The sequence below is a fragment of the Heterocephalus glaber genome, unplaced genomic scaffold, assembly GCF_053883595.1.
Source record: "Heterocephalus glaber isolate CG9 unplaced genomic scaffold, H.glaber_assembly_v1.0 deba00001497, whole genome shotgun sequence".
In the NCBI taxonomy this organism is placed as follows: domain Eukaryota; kingdom Metazoa; phylum Chordata; class Mammalia; order Rodentia; family Bathyergidae; genus Heterocephalus; species Heterocephalus glaber.
The window spans coordinates 17,575,195-17,598,896 of NW_028258320.1; the positions used below are offsets into that span (position 1 = coordinate 17,575,195).

At 43.1% G+C, this 23,702-nt stretch overlaps 1 protein-coding gene and 1 long non-coding RNA gene across 5 annotated transcripts; one reads left to right on the forward strand and one right to left on the reverse strand.

The window, feature by feature from the left end:
* LOC110349564 (uncharacterized) lies at nucleotides 1–2,925 on the reverse strand. Its single transcript, XR_002395583.2, has 3 exons — nucleotides 2,793–2,925; nucleotides 336–445; nucleotides 1–223 (listed from the first exon to the last, which is right to left on the reverse strand). It is a non-coding gene; the product is annotated as an uncharacterized LOC110349564 (long non-coding RNA).
* A 112-nt stretch (nucleotides 2,926–3,037) lies between these two features.
* Nucleotides 3,038–21,337, forward strand: Sar1a (secretion associated Ras related GTPase 1A). 4 transcript variants are annotated; one of them, XM_087184746.1, is made up of 8 exons: nucleotides 3,098–3,207; nucleotides 6,683–6,820; nucleotides 7,925–7,998; nucleotides 8,293–8,412; nucleotides 8,824–8,889; nucleotides 13,132–13,235; nucleotides 16,616–16,747; nucleotides 18,971–21,337. In XM_087184746.1, exons 3-8 carry the CDS (start codon nucleotides 7,941–7,943, stop codon nucleotides 19,085–19,087), a joined length of 597 nt encoding a protein of 198 aa, XP_087040872.1. In that variant the 5' UTR covers nucleotides 3,098–3,207; nucleotides 6,683–6,820; nucleotides 7,925–7,940; the 3' UTR covers nucleotides 19,088–21,337. The 4 variants fall into 4 exon arrangements, with proteins under 4 accessions (XP_004846253.1, XP_004846254.1, XP_087040872.1 ...); XM_004846196.4 differs by lacking the exon at nucleotides 6,683–6,820 and having other exon boundaries at nucleotides 3,038–3,207; XM_004846197.4 differs by lacking the exon at nucleotides 6,683–6,820 and having other exon boundaries at nucleotides 3,092–3,408.
* The last annotated feature ends 2,365 nt before the right edge of the window (nucleotides 21,338–23,702 follow it).

A 23,702-nucleotide genomic window follows, 5' to 3' on the forward strand; every position in this document is an offset into this window, starting at 1 on the left:
CACAGGAGGAAGGTTTATTCTGGCTCACAGTTTCAGAGGTTTCAGTCCATGGTTGCTGGTTCCATTGCTGTGGGTAGGAGATGAGGGAGAATATGGAGCTGCGCATCACATACAAGGCAGCCAGGAGCAGAAAGGGGAAAAAACAGCCAGAGAGGAGCTGGGGATTTAGCTCAGTGGTGCCACCTCCTGCCTCGAAAGTGGAAGGTCCCAAGTTCAATCCGGGCTACCAAAAAAAAAAAAAAAAAAAAGAATCAACCAGGGAGGAAGGGGCTGGGACCAGATAAAGAGTCCCCAAGGTTGTGTCCCCATACTCTGTTCCCTTCAACAAGGCTCACCTCCTGTTTCCATGTCCCAATAAAGTCACTAAATTATGATCCATCAATGGAGTAATCTGCTTGATGAAGTTAGAGCCCCATGGTCCAATCACCTTCTGAAAGCACCACCTCTGAACAAAAGAGACTTTCAGGGGACATTTCCAATCTAAATCATAACATATAGTAAAAACACTGTAGGAGGGACCGGGGATTTAGCTCAGTGGTTCTGCCACCTGCCTCGCAAGTGCAAGGTCCTGAGTTCAATCCCCGGTACCAAAAAAAAAACATTGTAGGAGAATTTGGAACCTCCTACATTGCTGATGGGAGTGTAAATAGTGCAACCACTTTGGAAACTAGCAGTTCCTCAAATGGTTAAGAGTTATATAGCCCAGCAATTACACCCTTAGGTATACACCCAAGAGAGGACATGTTCAAACCAAAACTGTACACGTGTGGCAGTGTTATTCAGAACAGCCAAAGAGTGCAACTACTGTAAATATCTATCAATTAGGGCCAGGGATTTAGCTCAGTGGTTCCACTGCCTGCCTCGAAAGCACAAGATCACAGTTTGATCCCCGGTACCAAAAAAAAAAAATTAAAAATCTATCAATTGATGAATGTATAAATAAAATGTGCTAGACACATACTGTAGAATATTACTCAGTCATCAAAAGAGTGAAGTATCAGGGCCAGAGATTTAGCTCAGTGGTTCCGCCGCCTGCCTTGAAAGTACAAGGTCCCGAGTTCGATTCCCAGTATCAAAAAAAAAGAGTGAAGTATCGCTACATGTGAGGACATGGATGAAACTTGGAAAAAAAAAAGACGTTAAGTTGGGCCGGGGATTTAGCCCAGTGATTCCGTTGCCTGCCTAGCAAGTGTAAGGACCCGAGTTCGATCCCTGGTACCAAAAAAAAAAAGATGTTAAGTGAATGAAGCCAGGCACAAAAGGTCATATAGTATAGTTTCTATTCACATGACGTCTAGAATAGGAAAAGCTAGGGTTAGGGGAGATGATTTTGTAGTTTTTTTTTTTGTATCAGGGATCAAACTCAGGACCTTGTGCTTGCGAGGCAGGCACTGGAACCACTGAGCTAAATCCCCGGCCCAGGAGTGATGATTTTGGAGTGATTGTGGTTATAAAACACTGTGAATATAATAAAAACCACTGAATTTTACACTTTAAATGGTTGACTTTTGCTATGCACTCTGACACACACACCTGTAATACCAGCACTTAGGGTGCTGAGGTAGGAGGATCAAAAGTTTGAGTATTGGGCTGGGGATTTAGCTCAGTGGCGCCACACCAGCTTCACAAGCCCAAGGTCCTGAGTTCAATCCCCCGTTCAAAAAAAAAAAAAAAAAAGTTGAATCCTGCCTAGGCAACTTAGTGTGATCCTGTCTCAAAATTTAAAAAAAAAAAAAAAAATTCAGCCAGGTGTGGTGGTTCATTCCTGTAATCTCAGCACTTGGGAGCCTGAGGCAAGAGGATTGCTGGGAGTTCAAGGCCAGCCTGAACTACACAGCAAGACCTGTCTCAAAACAAAACAGAACAAGTTTAAAAGGGCTGGAGTTGTACTGTGAAGGCTCCATGTTCAATACTCAATACTGAAAAGGGAGTGAGTTATATATGAATTATATCTCAATAAACCCAGTACCTCAAAAAAATTGCATGAACACAAGAGGTGTTACAATGGTAGCAAAAAAGCAGAAGCACAATGTAGGAGAGCTACCTAGAAAAGACTGTGGAGACTGTGCACAACCTATTAATTTTACTAGTTCTATTGTTTGGACTTAAGTTAAATTTCTATTTTTTCCCTCAGTATTGGAGATTGAACCCAGATCTTCATACTGAGCTATTCCTAGCTACATTTTAAAAGTTTTGGTTACAGTATTTGTTTATTTTGGGGACAGAGTCTCCCTACGTCACTGTTTCCCAGGGTGGGTTTAAACTGGTGATCCTCCTGTCCCAGCCTCCCAGAGTGCTGTATTTCAGGCGTGGGCCACCACATCCGGGCTAAAATTCTAATTTTACTCGAGGAGCACTGAGATCTTCATGCTAATGAATCTTCTTATCTAAAAGCATCATCTTTCTACTCGACTGCTTTATCTGTGAAATTCGGAGAACGCCTCACAGGGCCGTCCTGTGCGTGAGAGGCACGGTATGCTGGGGACATGCTGCTTTCCCACTTTGCTGTGTTCGGGCTTGGTCATTTAACGTGAACTTCGGTTCTCCCCTGTGTACAATGAATGAATGAGTGAAGTATCTGCTTCATTCGACCGAAATGAGGGTTAACTGAGATGAAGCACGCCAAGGGCCCAGCGCTGTGTCTGGAACCGCAGTGCTCAATAAATACCAGTTCTTTTTCTAAAACTAGGTTATCCCAGGGCAGGAAGACGTGACTTAATGCATTAGCTTGGTGGCATCCACTTGAGGTCATCGAGCCCAGGGTCAACTCGTCTTTCCTAGAATCTACCTACCCATCCGTCCACGGCTCCTTCTGTCTCTCCGAGGGCGCCCGGGGGCGCAGGCAGCCGCGGTACCCGGCGCCCCTACTGCAGCACGATCCTACGACCGCACCCTCTCCTGCCTACCCGGCGCTGCCACGTCTCGCGCGGCCTGCAGGCTCCACGAGAGCTGGGGCGTTACCGGGGCCCGCCCCCGAGCGCCGTACGTCACGCTTAGGCCCGCCCCTCCGTGGCCCGTGGCCCTGGTAGGGCTGCACCTGGGCAGAGCCGCGAGACTCTGGGGGCGGGACGAGCGCGCGCCCGGAAGTCCAGGAGGAGGGGGTGTGACGTATATCCGGCGAGTAACTGGCGCTCTCTGTTGCTGGTGGTCTGTGTGCTCTGAGGAGGGTCCAAGCCGCCCGCTGCCGCTGCAGGAGCCCCTCGGGCTGTGAGTCAGAGGGCTGAGGCTGCGGAGGCAGCAGTGGTCCTGGGAACTGGAGCGGTCGATGAAGAGGGTCAGGGCGGAGGCCGGCCTCGGCAAGATGGGGGAGGAAGTGACACGCAGGCGGTTCTGTGGGCCACGGGACTGGTTCTGGGCGGGGACGGGCCGACTCGGCCGTGTGTGATCCATCTCCTGCCGGCCTCTGGGGTATGGGGTTCAAATGCATTCCACTGGGGAGTCTTGCAGCTGCTGGGTCCATGTTCTGGTGTGTGAAACCTTTCTTGTCCCCTATCGGATGAGTCTCAGCCCTCAGTGGGGCCGGTGGGAGGGAGCCTGTGAAGATCGTCCTTGTTCTCCAGACTCCGGGGCTGAGACCCTGCGAAGCCCGGAAGCTAGCAGGTGTGACCGTGCAGACCAGGTCTACAGGCCCCTCGTTTAGAGCTCCTTCCCGCGTTATCTGATGTCCTGTGTATAGTCTCGTGTTTTCTCTTTCCCTCTGTTTCCCTCTCTCCTGTGCATGGAAAAATGTACATTTGGGATAGTTAAGTGTTTTCTTCACGATTTACAATTCTAGCCGAAAGGTCAGACATCATATTGCCTCTGAGTATTCTCCTCAGTCCATCTGCTTAGGTTGAGACAGGTTTAAGGAGATTTGCCATTGGGCTGATCTTTGACATTTATCCCTTCCCAGATAAGCTGAGTTTCTCAGCAAAAAGCCAGCCACCTACTACCCCAGATGTGTCTGCATTGGTGTCTTGAATTTGCTTTGAATGTATATAAGAAGTAATGTGGGAGCTGGGGGTGGTGGTGCATGCCTGTAATTTCAGTGCTCTGGAGACTGAGGCAGGAGGATCAGCGAGCTCGAGGCCAGCCTGAACTGCATAGTGAGACCCTGTCTCAAAAAACAAAAACAGAAGTAATGTGTAAATATTTTATTGGCTAATGATCAGTTTGGTGCTTCTCCTTTCTATATGTTTCAATCAGTCGTGAAATTCAGAAGTTTTCACTTTAAGTACAGCAGTGTTTTTGTTGGTCTTTGGGACCCTTAAATTTTAAGAGTATTCTGATTTGCTATAAGGTGATGGAGTGGATCAAGAATAGAAAATAAGCCAGGTGTGGTGGCACGCACCTGTGATCCCAGCAGTCGGGCTGGGGCAAGAGGTTCGCTTCGAGTTTGAGGCCAACCTGGGCTACTATAGTGAGATCCTGCGCCCTCCCCCCAATAGAATGTCAATTATTAAAATAGCCAGAAGATAAGAAGTAAAAAAGACTTCAAATACTGTCTATATAATTGCAGGGTAACTGTTTTTAAGTAATTCTTTGTTTTGGATTTGAATTTTATATTATCAGGAAGGGCTTTGGTTTTGGTGTTAAAAGAGGAGAATATAAGTCCTGGAAATGTCAGCTTTTTCAGCTGAGCAGTCAGCTACCATAAGAGTCAGCATCCTCATCTTGTTAAATGAGGCCAGTGCTTGATAGACTTGTTATAAGGTTGAAATGGGGTGTGTATGTAAGTACTGTACATAAATTTCAAAATTACTGATGAGTTGGTATAAATCTGAGATCTCAAAGATGGAGGAATCATCACAGCCATTGTTTTTCACTTTGTGTAGCAGTAAAACTCAACTCTTTGGCTATAGTAAGTGTTTTTATTTATTTTTTTGGGTGTCATCTTAAGTTTCTTCACAGTCCATAGATCATTTGGAAGGAAGAATTGTAGGGCTTTTAAGCAAACATGCCAAGGGGAAGTAAAAAGTCAAAGTAGTTCACTTACTACATTTAAAAAAAAAATCCCTTAACAGCTAGGCATGGTGGCACATGCATCTAATCCCAGAACTTGGGAGGCTGAGGCAGGAGGATCACCATGAGTTTAAGGCCAGCCTGGGCTATATAGTGAGCTCAAGGACAGCCTGAATTACATAGCAAGACCCTGGTCTCAAAAAACAAACAGAAAAACAAAACAAATCATGTTAAGTGTGGGTTTTTGCCTTTGTAGCTTTTATAGAGTCCACGTGGTTGGGAGTACTTCTAAAATGATGTGGCAAAATTGGAAAGAGAGTCTGAAAGTATGGAGTGCAGCCTGTATAGTGTAAGTGGACAGAGAAGTGCTGGGTTGGAAAGGAGTGGGCAGTGTGGGAGTAAACTATGAATGAGGTGCTCTCTAAAGGCAGGCTGTGCTTCTCCAAGTGATAGACTGAGCAGAGTAGGCAAGGACGGCTGGTTTGCAGGGATTGTAGAGAAAAGGCTCATTGCTTTTACTTACCTATTGTAAATGGGAACTTAAGCATAGGACTTTTTTTTTTTTTTTTTTTGAGACAGGGTCTCATGATGTAGTTCAGGCTGGCCCTGAACTTACTGTGTAGACCAGGCTGGCCTGGAGCTTTCAGCAGTCCTCTTGCCTCAGCCTCCCGTGTGCTGGGCTTACAGGCATGTGCCACCATGCCTGGCCAAGCATAGGAACATGTTTTGAGTACAGTACTTAAATTATTGGACTTCTTCAAGTCCAAAGTAAGTTTGCAGACAGTACTATTACTTAACATGCTAAATGTGCAAATGTACTCTGTCTCTGTCTCTGTGTATGTCTCTCTCTCCCTGTGTCTTCTTTTCTTTCTTTTTTTCCTCTGGTGATGCTAGGGATTGAACCTAGGGCCATGGGCATACCAAGCAAGCACTCTACCACTAACCTACATCCTCAGCCACTGCCAAAATATGTTTGAAATGAGCAAGAAAACCTCTCATTTAGGATCTTTTCATAAAGGTTTCCCCTCGAACTGTACCTTCACTCAAATTCCCACACTTTGTCCCTCTATGGCAGTGGTGGTGAACCTATGGCACATATGCCACGGCAGGCTGTTTGTATCATTGAAAGCTCTAAAAGATTCAGCATCACTGCTCTATCGTAAGAGCCTTGAAACCTAAGCAGTAAGTAGGCCCTAAAGTTTACAGGTCCTGCTTTATAGATAAAAACCCAGTAATTGGATGAAAAGGAAAAAGCATACACTTTTTTTTCTTTTTCCAGTTTCCATCTAGCACTATTTGAAGACTATATTGGTGGGGCTGGGTACAGTGGCATTCACCTGCAGACCCCAGTATGTGGGAGCCTGAGGCAGGAGGAAGCTTTGAGCCCAGGAGTTCAAAGCATGCCTGGCATGAGAGCCCATCTCATACAACTGTGTGTAGACCTGTTAGTAACTTCGAGTGATTGTTTTGTCTAGGTGTATGGGAAGCAAAAAAGGGGTGTTAATATCAGTACTAATTGAGATATTTATCTGCTTAGGAACCTGCTGTTACATTATGAATGAGTATTTTAAGAAAATAAGAATTTGTAAAGTGGGTTTTGACTTTGTTACTTATGAAAGGATTCTCTCTCTCTCTCTCACTCTCTTTTTGGCTATACTAGGGATTGAACCCAGGGCCTTTGCATTGAGCTACATCCCTTTTCCTTTAAAAACATGTTTAACAAATTTTTATTTTGAGACAGGGATGTACCAAGTTGCCCAAGCTGGGCTCAAACTTGCAATCCTCCTGCCTGAGCCTCCCAGAGTGCTGGGATTCTTCATGGTTCCTATTTTGGGAGATGGAGGTGGAACTGGACATCAGATCCAGGGGAACTCTACCAGTGAGTTCTATCCGCAGCCTTTTGTTTTTGGTTTTGAGACAGGTCTCACTAAGTTGCCCAGGTGGGACTTGTGATCTTCCATCCTTGTCTCTGGGATTAAAAGCTTGTATCACTATGTCTGGCTTCATGGTTCTTTTTATAGGTGAAACATATCTGCAAAGGGGTAAGCAAATAATTGTTTAAGAAGAAAAAATATTTGTAAATAGAGCAGAGACAATTGTGACAGCCAGTAGGATCTTGGGTGACTTTGGTTTTTTAGAACTGTGTACAAAGATGGGTTAATATGCTTTCACTCGTTTTTGGGGGGGTTTTTTTGGTATGGGGGATTGGACTCAGCACCTTGCACATGCAAGTCACTCTTATTTTCTCCATTGTATATCTATGGCCTTGGGGGTGAGGGAAGTGGTACTGGGAACTGAGCTTAGGGCCTCTTACCTGTAGGCAAGTAGGCAGGTACTCTACCACTGAGTTATATCCCCAGCCCTTTTTAAATTTTAGTTTTGGAGAGATCTTGGTAAGTTTCCTGGTCTGGCCTCAAACTTATGATGTTCCTGTCTCAGCCTCCCAAGTACTAGCTAGGATTATAGGCGTGTGTCACTGCACCTCGTTCTATATGGCCATTTGATGTAGATTATTGATGAAACTGATTTCTTAGAGGTGCTGCTAACTGGTAGTCAGCAGTGCTCTGTTTGGGGGATAGAATGAACAGCTGCCTGGAGGAGTGAGTCACCCACTGAAAAAGGAAAGTATAACTTCTAGTACTCTGGGTATTGATCAATAACTATTAAGAAACGATGAATTTGCACAGCAGGAGGATCCTAGAGGCTTCTTTCGAGGATTTGAAATCCTTGTCTCAAGGGGGAAGTTTCCTTTATCTTCTTTGTATTTTTTTTCTTTTTTGGTACCGGGGATCGAACTCGGGACCTTGTGCTTTTGAGGCAGGTGGCGGAACCACTGAGCTAAATTGCTGGCCCTCTTCTTTTTATTCTTAGGCTAGAAAACCTGACACTGAACATACATCAGGGGATGGAATAAGAGTTAACTTCTCCAGTGCAGTACTGGCATTCAGAAGGTTAATGTTTGCTACTTTTCTATTTTATACAGGTACTAAGGATTAACGATGTCTTTCATCTTTGAGTGGATCTACAATGGCTTCAGTAGTGTGCTCCAGTTCCTAGGTAAAGCCATTTTCTTGAAATATGTTGTAGGTTTAAAACTGTGTGCAGTAAGCTGGACATGGTGGTGCACACCTGTAATCCCAGTACTTGGTCTTGCCACAAGTTTGAGACCAGCCTGAACTACATAGTAGGACCTTGTCTCAAAATAATAATAATAATAATAATAACAACAACAACCACCACCACCACCACCACCACCACTACTAAAACTGTGTGCATTTCCCCCAACAGTTTAAATGCAAGCAGGCATTGGGTATATAGAGAACAATTTACATTAAAACTTTTCTTTTTCAGGGCTGTACAAGAAATCTGGAAAACTTGTATTCTTGGGTTTGGACAACGCGGGCAAAACAACTCTTCTTCACATGCTCAAAGATGACAGGCTGGGCCAGCATGTTCCAACACTACATCCGAGTAGGTTTGAAAATACCAGGTGACCTGTTATCATCAAAGGTCATTGTTGGGCTTGGAGGATGACCCCTGTTAATGTAGTTGTATATTATCTGAGGTCCCAGAAGCCAGCTTGCCCCCGTTACCATAGAACATATTCAGGCCACTTACTTACAGATCTAGACCTCTGGAGCTTTGTCACGGTCTCTCCCCATTGGTTCTGTAATGGGGCACTTCTGTGTCTACATCTAAGAAGCAGAAAATACCCTGGAGAAAAACTTGCTGTTTAGAATAGGTTGAGAATGCTTTCACGCCTGTCTCCTTTTCTTTGTAAGGTGAAAGCTTCATTAAGTTTTGGTCCTGTATTGGCTTACAGTTCTGGTAGTTGGGTGTTTGAATGGAAAACTTACGTTTTTCCTCTTGATGATCTTTCAGCGTCAGAAGAGCTGACAATTGCTGGAATGACGTTTACCACTTTTGATCTTGGTGGACATGAGCAAGGTGAGAGACTCAGTGGAAGCACGGTTTTGACATAAGGTTCCTTTGCCCCTGCCCCCCCCCCCCCCCGCAGTGTTATTTTTACCTTTTAAATTACCTGCAGTTAAGTTTGTGATCTTACAACTTCAGAGAAATTGTTTTATGTACTTATTAGTTTTAAGAAATTGCAAATTTGTCCAGAATTGCAGAAATAATACAGGAAATTTCATTCACTTATATCTTTTGTCCAGATTTATTGATGTCCTTCCGCTCTCTCAAATACATATTAATGTTTACTTTTCTGAATTTTTTTTTTTTTTTTTTTTTTTTTTGATTTTTTGAGACAGGGTCTCACTATATAGCCCAGTCTGTCCTTAAACTCATGGCAATCCTGCCTCAGCCTTTGAATAGATGTTAGTTCATCATGGCCCATTATTTCCCAATACTTTATGGCCTATTTCCTAATAATAGTTATTAAATTCAGAATGTTTTATTTCTATCTACTCTGTCATATGTGTCCTCTTTGTCAGTTGTCCCAGTAATCTCCTTTTATTGTATTTGGTCCGTTAGAGCAGGCCAGTACAATATCACACTTATGTAAGTTATCAAGTCTCTTGTATACTTTTATTCAGTGGAGCGTAAGTATGTAGGAAATTAACTTACTGTTATAAGTAAATTTTTTGTTTGTTTGTTTTTGGTATCCGGGATCGAACTCGGGACCTTGCACTTGCGAGGCAGGCAGCAGAACCACTGAATTAAATCCCCAGCCCTGTTTATAAGTAATTTTAAACTTGTCAAAAGTTCCTCAAATAGCCAGGTATGATGGCACATACCTGTACTCCCAGCACTGAAGCCAGAGGATTGCAAGTTAGAGCCCAGCCTTGGGCAACTTAGCGACTTGGAGAGACCCTGTCTTAAAAAATGGTGGGGATATAGTTCAGTGTGCAGGTTGCCAAAATAATATAGTGACTCTTTGTGACTAATCTGTACAGATTCTTTTTTGGTTTTTTTTTTTGATTCCGGGGATTGAACTGAGGTCCTTGTGCTTGCGCAGCAGGCGGCAAAACCACTGAGCTAAATCCCTGGCCCTGTACAGAATTTTTGTATGCTCTGCTCATTTGGGACAGCTAGAACATTTTCTTCTACTGTTTTGTTTTGTTTTTTACCAGTTTGTTCTTATAAGTCTTTTTTTTGTTGTTGTTCTTACTTAGGTTGTCTGTCTGGTTCCCAAATTCCTGTCAGGTGTGTTTTACATATTTTAGGGATCTACGGAATGGATATCTTTGTTTCCCTCTACTGGGAATTGAAACAGGGCTTCACATATAGTAGGCAAGCACCCTACCAGTGGCTATGTCCCAACCCTCAGAGTGAGAATCTTTAACAGACACACTTAGTTTACATTTAGCAAGACTCTAGGTGGAGGAGTACAACATTTACAGTATAGGAAATGGGAAGGTAGGAAAAAGAAACCACTGAGATTTCGGTCACACTTACTCATTTGATATTGAGATGAGAAGTCTCCTAAAAGGAGACTTTTATTAGGTTCTAAAAAGGAAGCATTTTATCAGGCTCAATCTAATAATAGTTTTTTTAAAGTTTAATTAAAAAGCAAAATATTGATAATTACTAATCATTTAGCATAATTTTATAGTCAGTGATTTCATTAGGATGCTTGCATTTCATTCAATATTTATATCCTGATATGTATAGTATGATTATAACCACATAAGAGTTTTCAGAAAAAAGGGTATATGAGGATTTTAGGACTCTACCACCGAACTACATCCCTAGCCCCTGAAGTTGTAGGTTTTTTGTTTTTTTCTGTGGGTTTTGGTTTTCTTTTTTTTTGGTACTGGGGATCGAACTTGGGTCCTTGCACACTTGCAAGGCAGGCGACAAAACCATTGAGCTAAATCCCCGGCCCTGTTTTCAGTTTTCTTGAGTCAGAGTCTCATGTAGTACAGACTGAACTTAAACACGTTCTTCCAGCTTCAGCCTCCCAAGTGCTGTGATTATAGGTGTGCACCTGTAATCCCAGCACCACATTCCTCTGAGCTTGTGGCTCTTTCTCTTTCTTTCTTTCTTTCTTTGAGCACTAGGTGTTGAACTCAGGGCCTTCACATTGAGCTACATCCACAGATTTTTTTTTTTTAGATTTTTTTTCCTATTTTGAGACAATGTCTCTAAATTGCTCAGGTGGGTACACACCCCAGTTTGAGGTTGTGTTTTGATGGAAGAATTATGAATTATCTTGTTTCCCTTCTTTCCGTAATGAGCTTGTATTTTATTCATTTGGATAGGAATGAGTATTCCTTGTCTTATTCTGCTTTTTTCCAAATGGTTTTATAACTACTTAAAAATTTAAATTCGGAGCAAGATAAGACTTAAACCTAGACCATCTGGAGAATGTGGAAGGAATAGTTACCAGATATCTTTAGATACCTGACCTGGGAATTGTAAATTAATTTGGTGTAATAAATTTAGCTTTCAGATTGTGTTAAAGCAAAATAGTTTTATTTAAGGAAAATTTACTTAGCAGAAATACCTTTTCCTAATAATCTGGCCGGCCACATTTTATAGACATTAATACAGTAGAACATTGTACATGTGGAGATTTCCTTTTTTATTTGCATAACTTCACATTTTTACCTTATAAAGACAGCCCAAAGTATCAAACTCAATACAGAAATATGGAAAGTACAAGGGAAAGTCCCAGCCTCTCCTTCTCTGCCCCACTTTGAGAAGACCTTTCATATAGAGTTGCTTCCTTATTCATCCCATTGGGCGGATTAGAAATAAGTGCTTTAGGAATTATAATACAAGCTAGATGGGGCTGGGCATCCTGGACCACATCTGTAATCTTAGCACTGGGGAGGCTGAGGCAGAAAGATACTATGAGTTCGAGGCCGCCCTGGATTACATAGTGAGTTCAAGGACAGTTGGACTACATAGTGAGACCTGGTCTCAAAAAACAACAAAACAGGGCTGGGGATGTAGCTCAGTGGTATAGCATCTGCCTGGCAAGCATGAGGTCCTAAGTTCAATCCCTGGTACCAGAAAAATAAAAAAGAAAAAAGAAAAAAAACAAGCTAGGTAGGAGGCAGAAGGATTGCAGCTTTGAGCCCAGTGTGGGCAACTAAGTGACTTAGTGAGGCCCTGTCTTGAAATTTAAAAAATCAAATAAGAAGGCTGGGGGTATAGCCAGTGTGAAAGCCCTAATAAGTTCAACCCCAGTACTACAAAAAAAAAAATTAGCTAGGGGTTTAGCTCACTGGTTCCGCCACCTGCCTTGTAAGTACAAGGTCCCAAGTTCGATCCCCAGTACCAAAAAAAAAAAAATAATAATACAGTGAAATCACTGCTTCCCAACTTTTGTCACTTCTTTTTTTCGGGGGACAGAGTTGAGACAGGGTCTCACTGTGAACTAACTATGTAGTCCAGGCTGGCCTTGAATTTCTAGTAAGTCTCCTGTCTCAGCCTTTCTAGTGTTGGGACTACAGGCGCCATACCCTACTGTAACTTTTTTTTTTTTTTTTGGTACCGGGGATCGAACTCGGGTCCTTGTGCTTGTGCAGCAGAAGGCAAAACCACTGAGCTAAATCCCCGGCCCCACCTCACTGTAACTTTTATCACTTCTTGTCACAAAAGAAACAAAAAGCTCTTATGGGGACTGGGTTAAATACAGGAGCCCAAGTAACTGGCCCTGAGACTTCAGCTCCCTATCAGGCCCAGGCCCAGGCCCAGCCCCCCTAAAGGACTTAGTAAAGAGCCCCCTCCCTAAGGACCGAGCAGCAGAGTGAGCACTACCTACACACTGGTAAGTTAGGGACTAAAGTTATTTGAGGAGTAAAGTCATTAGTGTACTGATGCTGTAACTCAGGTTGCAAACACTTGGTTCCAGGGACCAGACCGGTCTGTGAGTGAGTCAGATTGAGGGATTGTGAGACTAGGGAGCTGACTGAGGAGCTCAGACTCATCCAGAGGGGCAGCCCCGGCCGCTCAGTTCTGACTGATCATTGGCCCCTGGTTGCCAGATGTTGTGGTTTTTCAGAGAAGACAGAAACTCTGACTTTGCAATTTACAAAAATCGGGTTTGGCTCATGCATCCTCTATTCTGACTTAATACTTACCAAGACGTAGGGAATTACTTCATAGGGGCTTAATGTCACTGAAACTGGCCAACATTTGCCCATTTTATAAACCATTAGGTTTTTCATTTTCAAAATACATATTTTTTGTTGATGAAAGTACAAATTTATGTTTTAGCTCGTCGAGTTTGGAAAAATTACCTCCCAGCAATCAATGGTATTGTCTTCCTGGTAGACTGTGCAGATCATTCTCGTCTCATGGAATCCAAAGTTGAGCTTAATGTACGTATACATCTTTTCCTTTCTTGGCCTGTGTTTCTTTTAAGGAAGACAGCTCCGTACTACCAATATTTAATCATTCTAGTTAACATACAGTGAAAGTCCTAGAAAAAGATTTTAAATCTAAAATACTTTTTAATGTCTTGAGGAACCTCAGCTTTAATTTGAATAAGTTAATTTTGTGGTTTTTATCCTGCATGGCCCAGTTTGCTCAGGACACTCCTCAGTTTATGCCTGTTGCCTCAGCATAGTTGGTAGTGTTCCTTTTCATGTATTACGTACAGTCATTCTTTGTGGGAAATCTGCATGGTGAGACCCTAAAAGAGAGACTTGAGTTCTTTGCATTTTTTTTTTAAGATAGGGTCTTGCTATGTAGTTCAGGTTGGTGATCCTCCTGCCTCAGCTTCCTAAGTGCTGGGATTATAAGTGCATGCCACCACTCTCGGCCATTTCCAGTTCTTTACATTTTTGAATCTACCTTCCCAAGTTGTGCTTACCCACCCTCTCCTTGAATGACCTGCCAGATTTAAAACTTATTCTCAGGCTGTAGTTTGTGGTCCCATGCATCCTTTGATACAAGTCAAAGCCACCAGGTTTTCTGCTTTGTCAGCATTGCATTGCCCTGGCTTGGCAATTTCTAAGTATGTTTTCTCAAGTTCATAGCTGTGGTCTTGTGGAGCTGCCTAAGGTGCAGGGCAGCCCTTACCTTCCTTTCCCTCTGGCACAGGCCGCTCTTGCCTTAAACTCCCCTTTACACTCTTGATTTTGGTGCTCCCTGTCTGCTGTCTGGCTCACACTTCTCAGTCTCTTTCACAAGAGCTTGTTCCTCTGCCCAGCCCTTCCTCCGGGTCTGCACGCCCTCCCAGCCAGTCTCCTCTCCACCCAAATGTCAGTGACTCCAGATGGATTTCTCTAGACCAGACCTCCTGAAGCCCCTTGTATGTGATGCTTCCCGCTAGACTATTCTGGTTACAGGTAGAATATGGGGGCTGAGGAAATTACTCCCCTCCACCCATTTGAGCTCGGGCACCACCCTAGGACCATTCTGTGTAACCCCAGATCAAAGCACATGCTACCTTTTTCTCTCTCTCATTCTTGAACCCAAAAGCCTGATCTACTGTATCTGCACGGCGGGCAGTGTTTCTTTTCTGTCTTCCCAGGACCACCTCTCTGTTTGTGACCTTTAGTAAATGTAGCTGCTTTTCCCTCACCATATAGTGTACACTTTGCAATTCTTTATTTGCTGTACACCAGAGCTTGGAATCTGTTGGATCCACCACTTTCTGTGTCTGTTTTCCCAGAGTGGAACTGTTGTTCTTCTCCTATCACCTTCCTGAACATGCAGTCCAAAAATCTGTGAATTTCTGTAGATTCTGCCACCCTTCTGCCATGCACTATAAAATGCAAAATTGCCCTGCTTAATATCCTTTAACAGTTCTCTATTTCTATCATTTTCAGGATAAAAAGGTGTCAATTTTTTGTGTAGCACATAACAGTCTTTTGTGATTTTCTCCCATTGTTGTTTTTCTTTTTCTTTTTTTAAATTTTTTCTTTTTTTGTTTTGTTTTGAGGCAGGGTCTCGCTAGGCAGTTCAGGCTGGCCTTGAACTCACTGTGTAGCACAGGCTGGCCTTGAACTCGTGGCAATCCTCCTGCCTCTGCCTCCCCAGTGCTGAGATTACAGACATGTGCCACCATGCCTGAGTGTTGTTGGTTTTTCTCTCCAGCATCTTTTCTTTCTGTTGCCTACCTTACATTCTATTCCATTCAGAGAACTTGTCCTTTCTTGAATATGGACAAGTAGCCATTCCCTTCCTGGCTTCCCCACCTGCTTGCCCCACCCCTTTTGTTATTAAATTTTAAAATGTTCTTGAAATCTCAAGAGTTGTATCCTGATTTCCCAGACTATATCAGTCCCCTCCCCACTCCCACCAGTGTCTCTTTTCTTTATACCAATTTTCTTGGTGATCTCTCCCACCAGACTATGGACCTGTACAGTAGGGACTTTGTGTTATTTCTTTGTGAAACCCCTATATCTAGCAAAGCAATGGACACATAGTTGGCACTTTATTGCTTAATGAATGAGCAACATCCTAACACTGATTTTGGCTAACATTTCCTGGAATTCCAGATGTCAAATCATGTTCTCCTTGGTCCCTTCAATTCTGCTTCCCTTCTTAGCTTTCCTGTCAGTGAGAATTAGATGTCCAGTCTTGAAATCTGGCCTGGTTTTGATTCTTTTTGTCTGTTTTATCCTTTAGACATTCACTTCACTTTTTTCTCCATAATGCCTCCTGCACTATTCATTAAATGCTACTGAGTTACAGACCATCTGCTCTTTTTTTTTTTTTTTTTTTTGAGACATTCAATTTAATGTCCCTATTTAATTCAGGCTGGCCTTGAGCTCACTAAGTAGCATTGCCTGGCGTTGATTTGCAATGATCCTCCTGCATCAGCCTCCCGAGCATTGGGATTACAGGCATGTGTCACCACATCTGGCAGTAGACCATCCCCTCTTACACGAATAGATACTATTTGTGAACTTAATGTTCAGGAAGTACAGATTTTATTCACTGACTTCAGGATTTGTGGTCTGTAGGATCAATGTAGCTAACTTTTCAGACTGACACTGTCATGTGGGTTATCCCTTCCCATCCATATACTGTCACTTCCCGTCAGTATAAATGCTTTGATCAAGGCAGGCCATATTCCATGTGTTTTCCTAACTCTTATCCTACTGCAAAACCATTGTTTGTGTTCTTTCTCTTTCTCGTCCAAGTCCCGTCCTTCCTTTAGAGCCCAGTTTTGGTTCTCTCTTTGCTAAGATTTTTCTCAAGCCCAAATTGTTTTATTTCCCCGAACTTGTCTTAGTATTAATGTTCTGTCTCCCTTCATTGTGACCCTCAAACACCACCACATTGTCTTGTCACCCAGCTGTGTTAAACATAAATAGGAACATGAATAAGGATGAGGTGTCTCTTACCCTTCTTTATTCCTCTGAGGTCCTGTGAGTGCTTTGCCCTCACTGAGCACACAGTGGGCACGTGGGAATGTGTTGTAGTCGTCTTCGAGGCTCTGCAGGCAGAGCGCTGCCTCCATTGCTGTGCAGAGCGGGTGTTCTGAGGACAGTTTGTGACTGAGCAGACTGGCACAGAGTTAAGGTTGGGGCAGCCCTGCTGCCCTGTGCACAGGCAGTCTTTAAGTTGTAATTGTTTTGAGGAACTCACAGCTTCTTCACCTAATGTCAAGAAGAACTTTGAATTGGATATAGAGATGGTCAGATTTTTACATTGCATGTGTTTGGAGACCAGTAGAAGCCAGAGTTTTCATTGTCTGGTGGCTATTATAGGTTCATCACTTAGCTTCTTTGCATCCTGCCTTTAGGGGTTAATGACCGATGAAACAATATCCAATGTGCCAATCCTTATCTTGGGAAACAAAATTGACAGAACAGATGCAATCAGTGAAGAAAAACTCCGTGAGATATTTGGGCTTTATGGACAGACCACAGGAAAGGTAAGAGAAATGGCTTGAAGACGCATAGAAAGGACATTTATGGCATTTAACACTGATTGTGTGGCTATCTAGATTTTCCTTTTCTTTCAGAACTTAAACAGGTTTAGGATTTAGTTTAGTATAGGTATTTTATAAGCTCACTGAATTAGTTTAGTATAGGTATTATATAAGCTCACTGAAGGCAGGAACATGTTTTTTCTTTTTCTTTGTTTGTTTGCAGTGCTGGGGATTGAACCCGGGCCTTGCACTTACGAGGCAAATGCTGTACCACTGAGCTATATCCCCAGGCCTTGTTATTCATTTTGAGATAAGGACTTGTAAAGTTACCTAGGCCGACTTGAATGGGGATCTCCCTGCCTCAGCCTCCCAAGTAGGAAGGATTCTAGGTGTGCAATCATTCTTTCAAGAATTTTTTTTCTGAGCCAGGCATGGTGGCCTGCGCCTGTAATTCCATCACTCAGGAGGGTGAGGCAGGAAGACCGCTGTGAGTTTGATGCAGCCTGGGCTACATAGTGAGGCCTCGACTCAGAAAAACCAAAATTAAAAAAATTTTTTTAAAAGATGTTTTTTTTCTTTTGGACAGGTCTGAAGTGAAGGTGGGGTGAGGGGAAGGAAGAAGAGGAACCTTGAAGGACATAGTGAGGACTGTGACCAACACCTCTCATGATCAAATTTGAGCTGGAATTTCGTGGAGCAGAGGGACTGAGGGCAGGGAGTTGGAGGTGAAGAGAGCAAGGGACAAGAGGGAGGAGAGGCTGGGCCAGAGGAGAGACCCAACTGAGAAACTGAGACCAAGCAGGGCCCGGGAAGAAAGAAACACCATGGATCTACATCAGGGAAAGTGGGTTGGGGAGTGAATTCATTAAGGTAGTCACTCTACTAGTGCCAGGTCTTTGAGGTTCAGGGATAGATGTATTCAGGGACTAGGTCCATAATAATCTCTTAAGTCTTAAGTAAAGAAAATATAGTGTAATGCGGTAGAAATGAGATTGGTTTTATTTATTTATGTATTTTTATTCATTTTTAATTTTTTTTGTTTTGTTTTTTTGAGACAGGATCTCCCTGTGTAGTCCAGGCTGGCCTGCAACTCAGTATTTAGCCCAGGCTGGCCTCCCAATTCGTGCCTCAGCCTCCTATGTGCTGGGATTGCAGACATGCGGCACCATACCTAGTTTGAGATTTTATTTAAAAACTTTTTTTCAAATTTGATTCTGAGAAGTGTTTTGAAAGCATACTACTTAGCTTTTCAGATCAAGATTTTTGACTAGAGATTTCAGGTTATTAGGAACAATCATTTATTGATCACTAACCCTCCCGTGTTCCCCTTCCCATTTGAGTATGTTTTTCTTGTTTCCCAATATCTATCATCCATTTTGGTCCTTATTTACCCATTGGGTTTCTCATACAAGAGAAACAATGCTATATTTAAACTTGTGTGTCTGATATATTTTACTTAAAATTATGGTCTTGAGATGCATCCATTTACCTAAAAATGTCTCGTTTATCCTTTATAGCAAAGCAGTACTCTATTGTACAAAACCACATTATTTTTATCCTTTCATTTGTTGATGGGCATATGGGGTGTTTCCAAGATTTAGCTATTATAAATTTGTACTGCCATAAACATGGGTGCACATATATCGCTGTGGTGTGATGCTTTTAACTCTTTCAAGATGATACCTAGTAGGGGAATAGCTGGGTCAAATGGAACCTCTAGTTTTAGTTTTTTGAGGAATCTCCACACTGATTTACATAGTGGTTGCACCAGTCTACACTCCCACCAATAGTGGAGAAGGGTTCCTTTTTCCCCACAGCCTCTCCAGCATTTGTTATTGGTTGATTTCTTGATAATAGCCATTCTTTCTGACATGAGATGAAATCTCGTTGTTATTTTAATTTGCATTTCACAAATGACCAGGGATATTGAACATTTTTTCATGTATTTACTTGCTGTTTGTAATCCTTCATCTGAGAAGTGTCTGTTCATTTCAGATGCCCATTTTTGATTGGGTCTTTAAATTTGGGGGGTCTGATTTTGTTTGAGTTCTTTATATATTCTAGATATTAGTCCTTTGTCTGAGGAGTAGCTGGTAAAATTTTTTTTGCATTCTATGGATTGTCTTTTCAGTCTGTTGGTGGTTTCTTTTGCTGTGCAAGTGATCGTTCTTTGAAGCTTTTCTGCTGCAGAGATGCTAATGGGCCTTCTTGGTTTTGCCTCCACAGGGCAACGTGACTCTGAAGGAGCTGAATGCCCGCCCCATGGAAGTGTTCATGTGCAGTGTGCTCAAGAGGCAAGGCTATGGCGAGGGCTTCCGCTGGCTCTCCCAGTACATTGACTGATGTTGGGACAGTGAAAATAAAAGAGTTTTACTCCTCTGGACTGATCCTATTCACAGCTTCCTCATGAACTTTTCTAATAGAACAAGGACAGCTCTCCAACCATGTCTGGCGTTGAGAAGCCAAGAGTCTTTGTCAACTCTCATCACCCAGTGGTGACATGTGCTCTTCTCCACACTGTTGGAAGGTAACACTGCCCCACGTGCTGGTGGAAGCCAGTATCCCGGGACTGGAAGCTGGCAGGATTTGCCAAGTAAAGCTGTATGCCATCATGGGACACCTGAGAAGAAAAACACGTCTCACCACTGTGGTTGATTTCAAAAGAAAGTGATTCTATTTTTTAAAGAAAGCATTGTTAATGTAATTGATACCCCTCCCAACTTTTTGCGTTACAGTTTACTTGGTCCAGAGTTTTCTATTCTTTTTTTTTTTTTTTAACTAGTGAATGGCATTTAGATATTTCGTGAAATTATGAACACATGCACATTGGAGGCCAGAGCTCAGAGGGGTGAACTTACTCCTGCTGAGTTAGCAGGTTGGTGAGAGAAGCTCCCCTGAGCTCCCTGTCTCCCTAACTGCCTGGTAGGAGGTGGCGTCAGCTTGGCGTGGAGAGCTAGGGAGGGGACAGAGCCCTGTTCTTGTGGTTGTGGCAAGTGTCCACTGTGGTCAGCTAGAGTCGTTCCTCATCACAGAGTGAGTAGCAGATTGTGCATTGTGGAGGAGTTAATTATAAAGGGATTGTTGTTGTGTTATTTTTGCTTACAAAGTTACAAATTTCAGCCCAACTTTGCTTTTACACTGTTGTGAAATTGCATTTTTCTCTGTAGTACCTTCCTTTCTCATTTTCCATTAATAAAAAGTTGAGGACATCTCTCATGCAGTCACGTTCTGCTGATGTGCCTTAGTTGCCATCGTAGGGATGGGCGCACGGGATGTTCTGAATAGGAGGGCACAGGACAGAGCTCTCAGCCTAGAGGGTTTATGAGGATGTAAACATCTGGTGATTTGGCATCTAAGTAAATCTAGGAAAGACTTTCAGTGGGCTTTAAAATTCTACTCGTGGGATTGATTTCTCAGGCTGTTAATGAGCTGTTTTTTCCTCCTTATTGGTTATCTGTTTTGTTGGTGTTTAAAGTAAAGGTCAACATCTGTAGCTTTTACAGATTTTTTCTTTTTGGTATGAAATTGTTCTTGCCTGTTCCAGATATAAGCTGGAGAAAACCCTAGCGCAAGGACTTTCTGTGGAGCTCTTCCCTTGGAGGCCACCTCCCTGACATCAGTGATCTCCCAGTTCAAAAGCAGCAGCCCCATGAGGGCCACAAGCATTATTTTCCTAGCATTCCATTTCCTTAATGCCACTTAGGAAATTGGATTTTCATAGTCTTAACCTATATTCTACCCTGGTAGGAAAGATGAAAGGATAGGAGATGGCTTAAGATGAGAAGTTATCTTTGTTGGCTTTCCCTTTAATAAAAAGTCAGGTAGTTTCCTTGAAATTGAAAATTGTGATGATGATGCTTGGCAGAGGATTGAACTCAGTTCAGGGGATTCCTGCTTCGGGTGGGAGGTAGTATGGATAACATACTCCTGGTTGGATCTCTCATTGTTGGGCTTCAGTACTGACCTGTTGGGAAAGCATCCTTTTTGGCATCAAGTATGTATGGAACTTGGAGGCTCAATGAGGTTTGAGCTTGGGAAGGGCATGCATTGCATTGATAGTGGGGATGGGCAGATTAGGACGAGATAGCTGGTTTGAAAGGAGTAAAGCCTTAAGCAAACAAGTCTAGCTAACAGTGGATGAACTGGGCAGTTAACTTGCATATTTTTATTTCCTTTGGCTAAAGGTTGCTCATACTCTCTGTCCAGGGACATGAGAAGTATGATTTCTTCAGTGTTAGTTTTCTTTATTTTTTTCTACCTGCCCCTAATCACTTTGTAACAAGCTAGAAAACTGTGGGCTCTAAATAGGGCAGCTCTTTGTGAAAGTGGTTTATTTTGGCCACCGGAGAAAGAGGATTGCAAAGTCACGTCAAACCAGCCTGTGTTTTCCCCACAACACCACTGGTATCTGAGGTAGCTGGAAGAGGCTGCTGCAAGGAGCACAGCCTCTGACAGGAGCTCCCACAAATTGAGATTTCTCATTCTGTTTTATCAGAGTGCACAAATGTCCTATTTCAGGAAAAGTAAAACAGTCATTTACAAAAGAAAGTCTGTATCCTAAGCATTTTAATAAAAACTTAAACAAACTTCCTACTTCTGCTTTTTTGCCATTGATTTGTTCTCAGTTTGAGCAGACAGGATGTTTTGATTGAGGGAGGAAAAACGAAGTTCTTCCCTATGTACAGGACTAAACTTGTAGGGTGGGTGGATATGAGAGACTTCAGTTTCAGTATCAGGGAAGCATATGCCAGGCCACCAGAGGTAGCAGACTTAATGATGTTTGAAAGCCTTGGAGCAGCCTGTGGACCCTGGGTCATCGATCTCTGCAGCAGGGAGGGGTGGCAGATGGATGCTGGGTAGTAGAGACCTGTTTGGCTGTGCTTCACTTAGCATTTTCAACAATACTGAAGAGAACTGAATACTACCCTTGGCAAAAACAGGTGGGATTCTCTCCTGTGCATTTAATAGGCATGTACGAAGCCTTGCTTTTCTTTATCTTTTTGAAACAGGGCCTTGTTATGTAGTTCATGCTATGCAGGTCTTGAACTTGCTGTATCTCAGGCTGGCTTCAGACTAGATCTTCCTGCTTCAGCCTCCTGAGTGCTGGGATTATAGCTGTGCTCCGCCATACCCAGCTGATGCCTTGCTTTTGTTGTGCCCCCCCCCCCCCCACCAGGTACCAGGGATCAAACTCAGAACCTTGCACTTGCAAGGCAGGCTTGCTGCTACTGAGCTAAATCCCCAGCCCCTAATGCCTCACTTTTGGAAAACCCCAAATGAGATTCCAAAACTAAAGTATTAGGACAAGTAGCCTGGGAAACAAATTGCAACAAGTCCTCTCCAACTAAAGATTAATGTCCCTGTTGCTATGACAGAGGCCATGGTTCTTTGGGTTGGTGGTTTGTTTTGTTGGAGGGCAAGTGGAAAGTGAGGATCAAAGGCCGAGTCAGCCTTGCCTGTGGTGGGTCCTGGCTGCTACTGGCTGTCATTGGGACTTCTCTGTACTATGGTCTGCCATTAGCACAGAAACTTGACCAGTTTGTGCTGGAGGCTTGAGCATCATCAAGGGAGAATTACTGGACTCTAGAGAGAAAAAGTCTTAACTGGTAGGAAGTTGGGATAGGTAAGAGACTTTGCTGTGATCAAGCCATTTTCTGTGTCACAAAACCAAGACAGTGCCTTCTACAGAAAGACAGCTTACTTCTAGTCTTGAAAACAAACTCAAACAGGTTTGTGTCACCAGGAGTTTTGGGAACATACCATGTGCTGTGCTGGGGATATACCAAGCAGCACTCATTTTATTCAAAGAATCCATGCAAAAATTCATTTAACAACTGAATATCATTAGTGCTGACAGATGTGTACTAGTTATAAAATTGAACCATGTATTTTAGTGATACAGTGATAGAAGAGCAGGCCTTCATAAAATGTCTTGCTTGTGGTGACTGCTTTGGGGATATCCTGAGGTTCCCCAAACATATGTCTTCATGTTCACCTGTCTTCAAGGATACTTCTTTCCAAAAGTAGGAAGTTTTATGGTAGCCTAAATGAGAGAAGTGATACTGTAGTTTGTGGGCCAAAACTCTCCTGCTGCCCGTGTCCTAGATTGGTTTTTACACTTTTAGATGGTTGAAAAAAAGATGTTATTTTGTAACACATGAAAATTAAATGAAATTCAAATTTATAAGATTTTCTTGAATACAGCCACCACCTTCAGCTTTTGTGTGCTACAACTGCAGAGTTGAATATTTTGAGGCAGAATTAATGGCCTGCAAAAACTTGAACTATTTCCATTCTGGACTTTTAGAAAAAAAGGGTTTGGCCTCTGACTTACATAAATCCTGAGTCGTGATTATAAATGTCATTCTAGGAAATGTGTACACTAAACTATAGGGTTGTAAGATTCGTTTTTAGTATATGTGCTGCCGAAGCGAGCACGTACGATTCGTTTTTTTACTTTAGCTACTGTTTGTCAGTTAAAGGACAGTTAATTTAGAGTAAACCCACTTTCCCTGAGATTTGTCCTGTTGGAGCTTTGGCGACAAAGGGTCATAAAAGTAATTTCATGAGTTCCATGCCCCCTAGTGGACTGCTGTAAAATGACAACACAAGTTGACTATTCCCTGGCCCACAGGGCTCAGAGGGTGAAGGTCCTACCCCTGTGCCGACGCTGACAGCTCTTGTCAAGGCCTGGGCACCTCTAGCCATGTCAGTGCTCGGTGCTGTTACCAAAACCCTGCAGACGAGAGGCTGGGCTAGCGGGACCCGCCCTCCTCTCCTCGCATCTCACCTCATCCCCTCGTAACGCCGCACGCCTGTCATTCTCCCAGGGCTGGTCCTGGGGCACAGCTGCTTCTAAAATCCCACAGGTTGAATCAACCAAGGAGGGCGGGGACAGGAGGGAATCGGCATTAGTAGCCAATCAGAGTTCGGTGCCATGCGCAGCCAATCGGGTGGG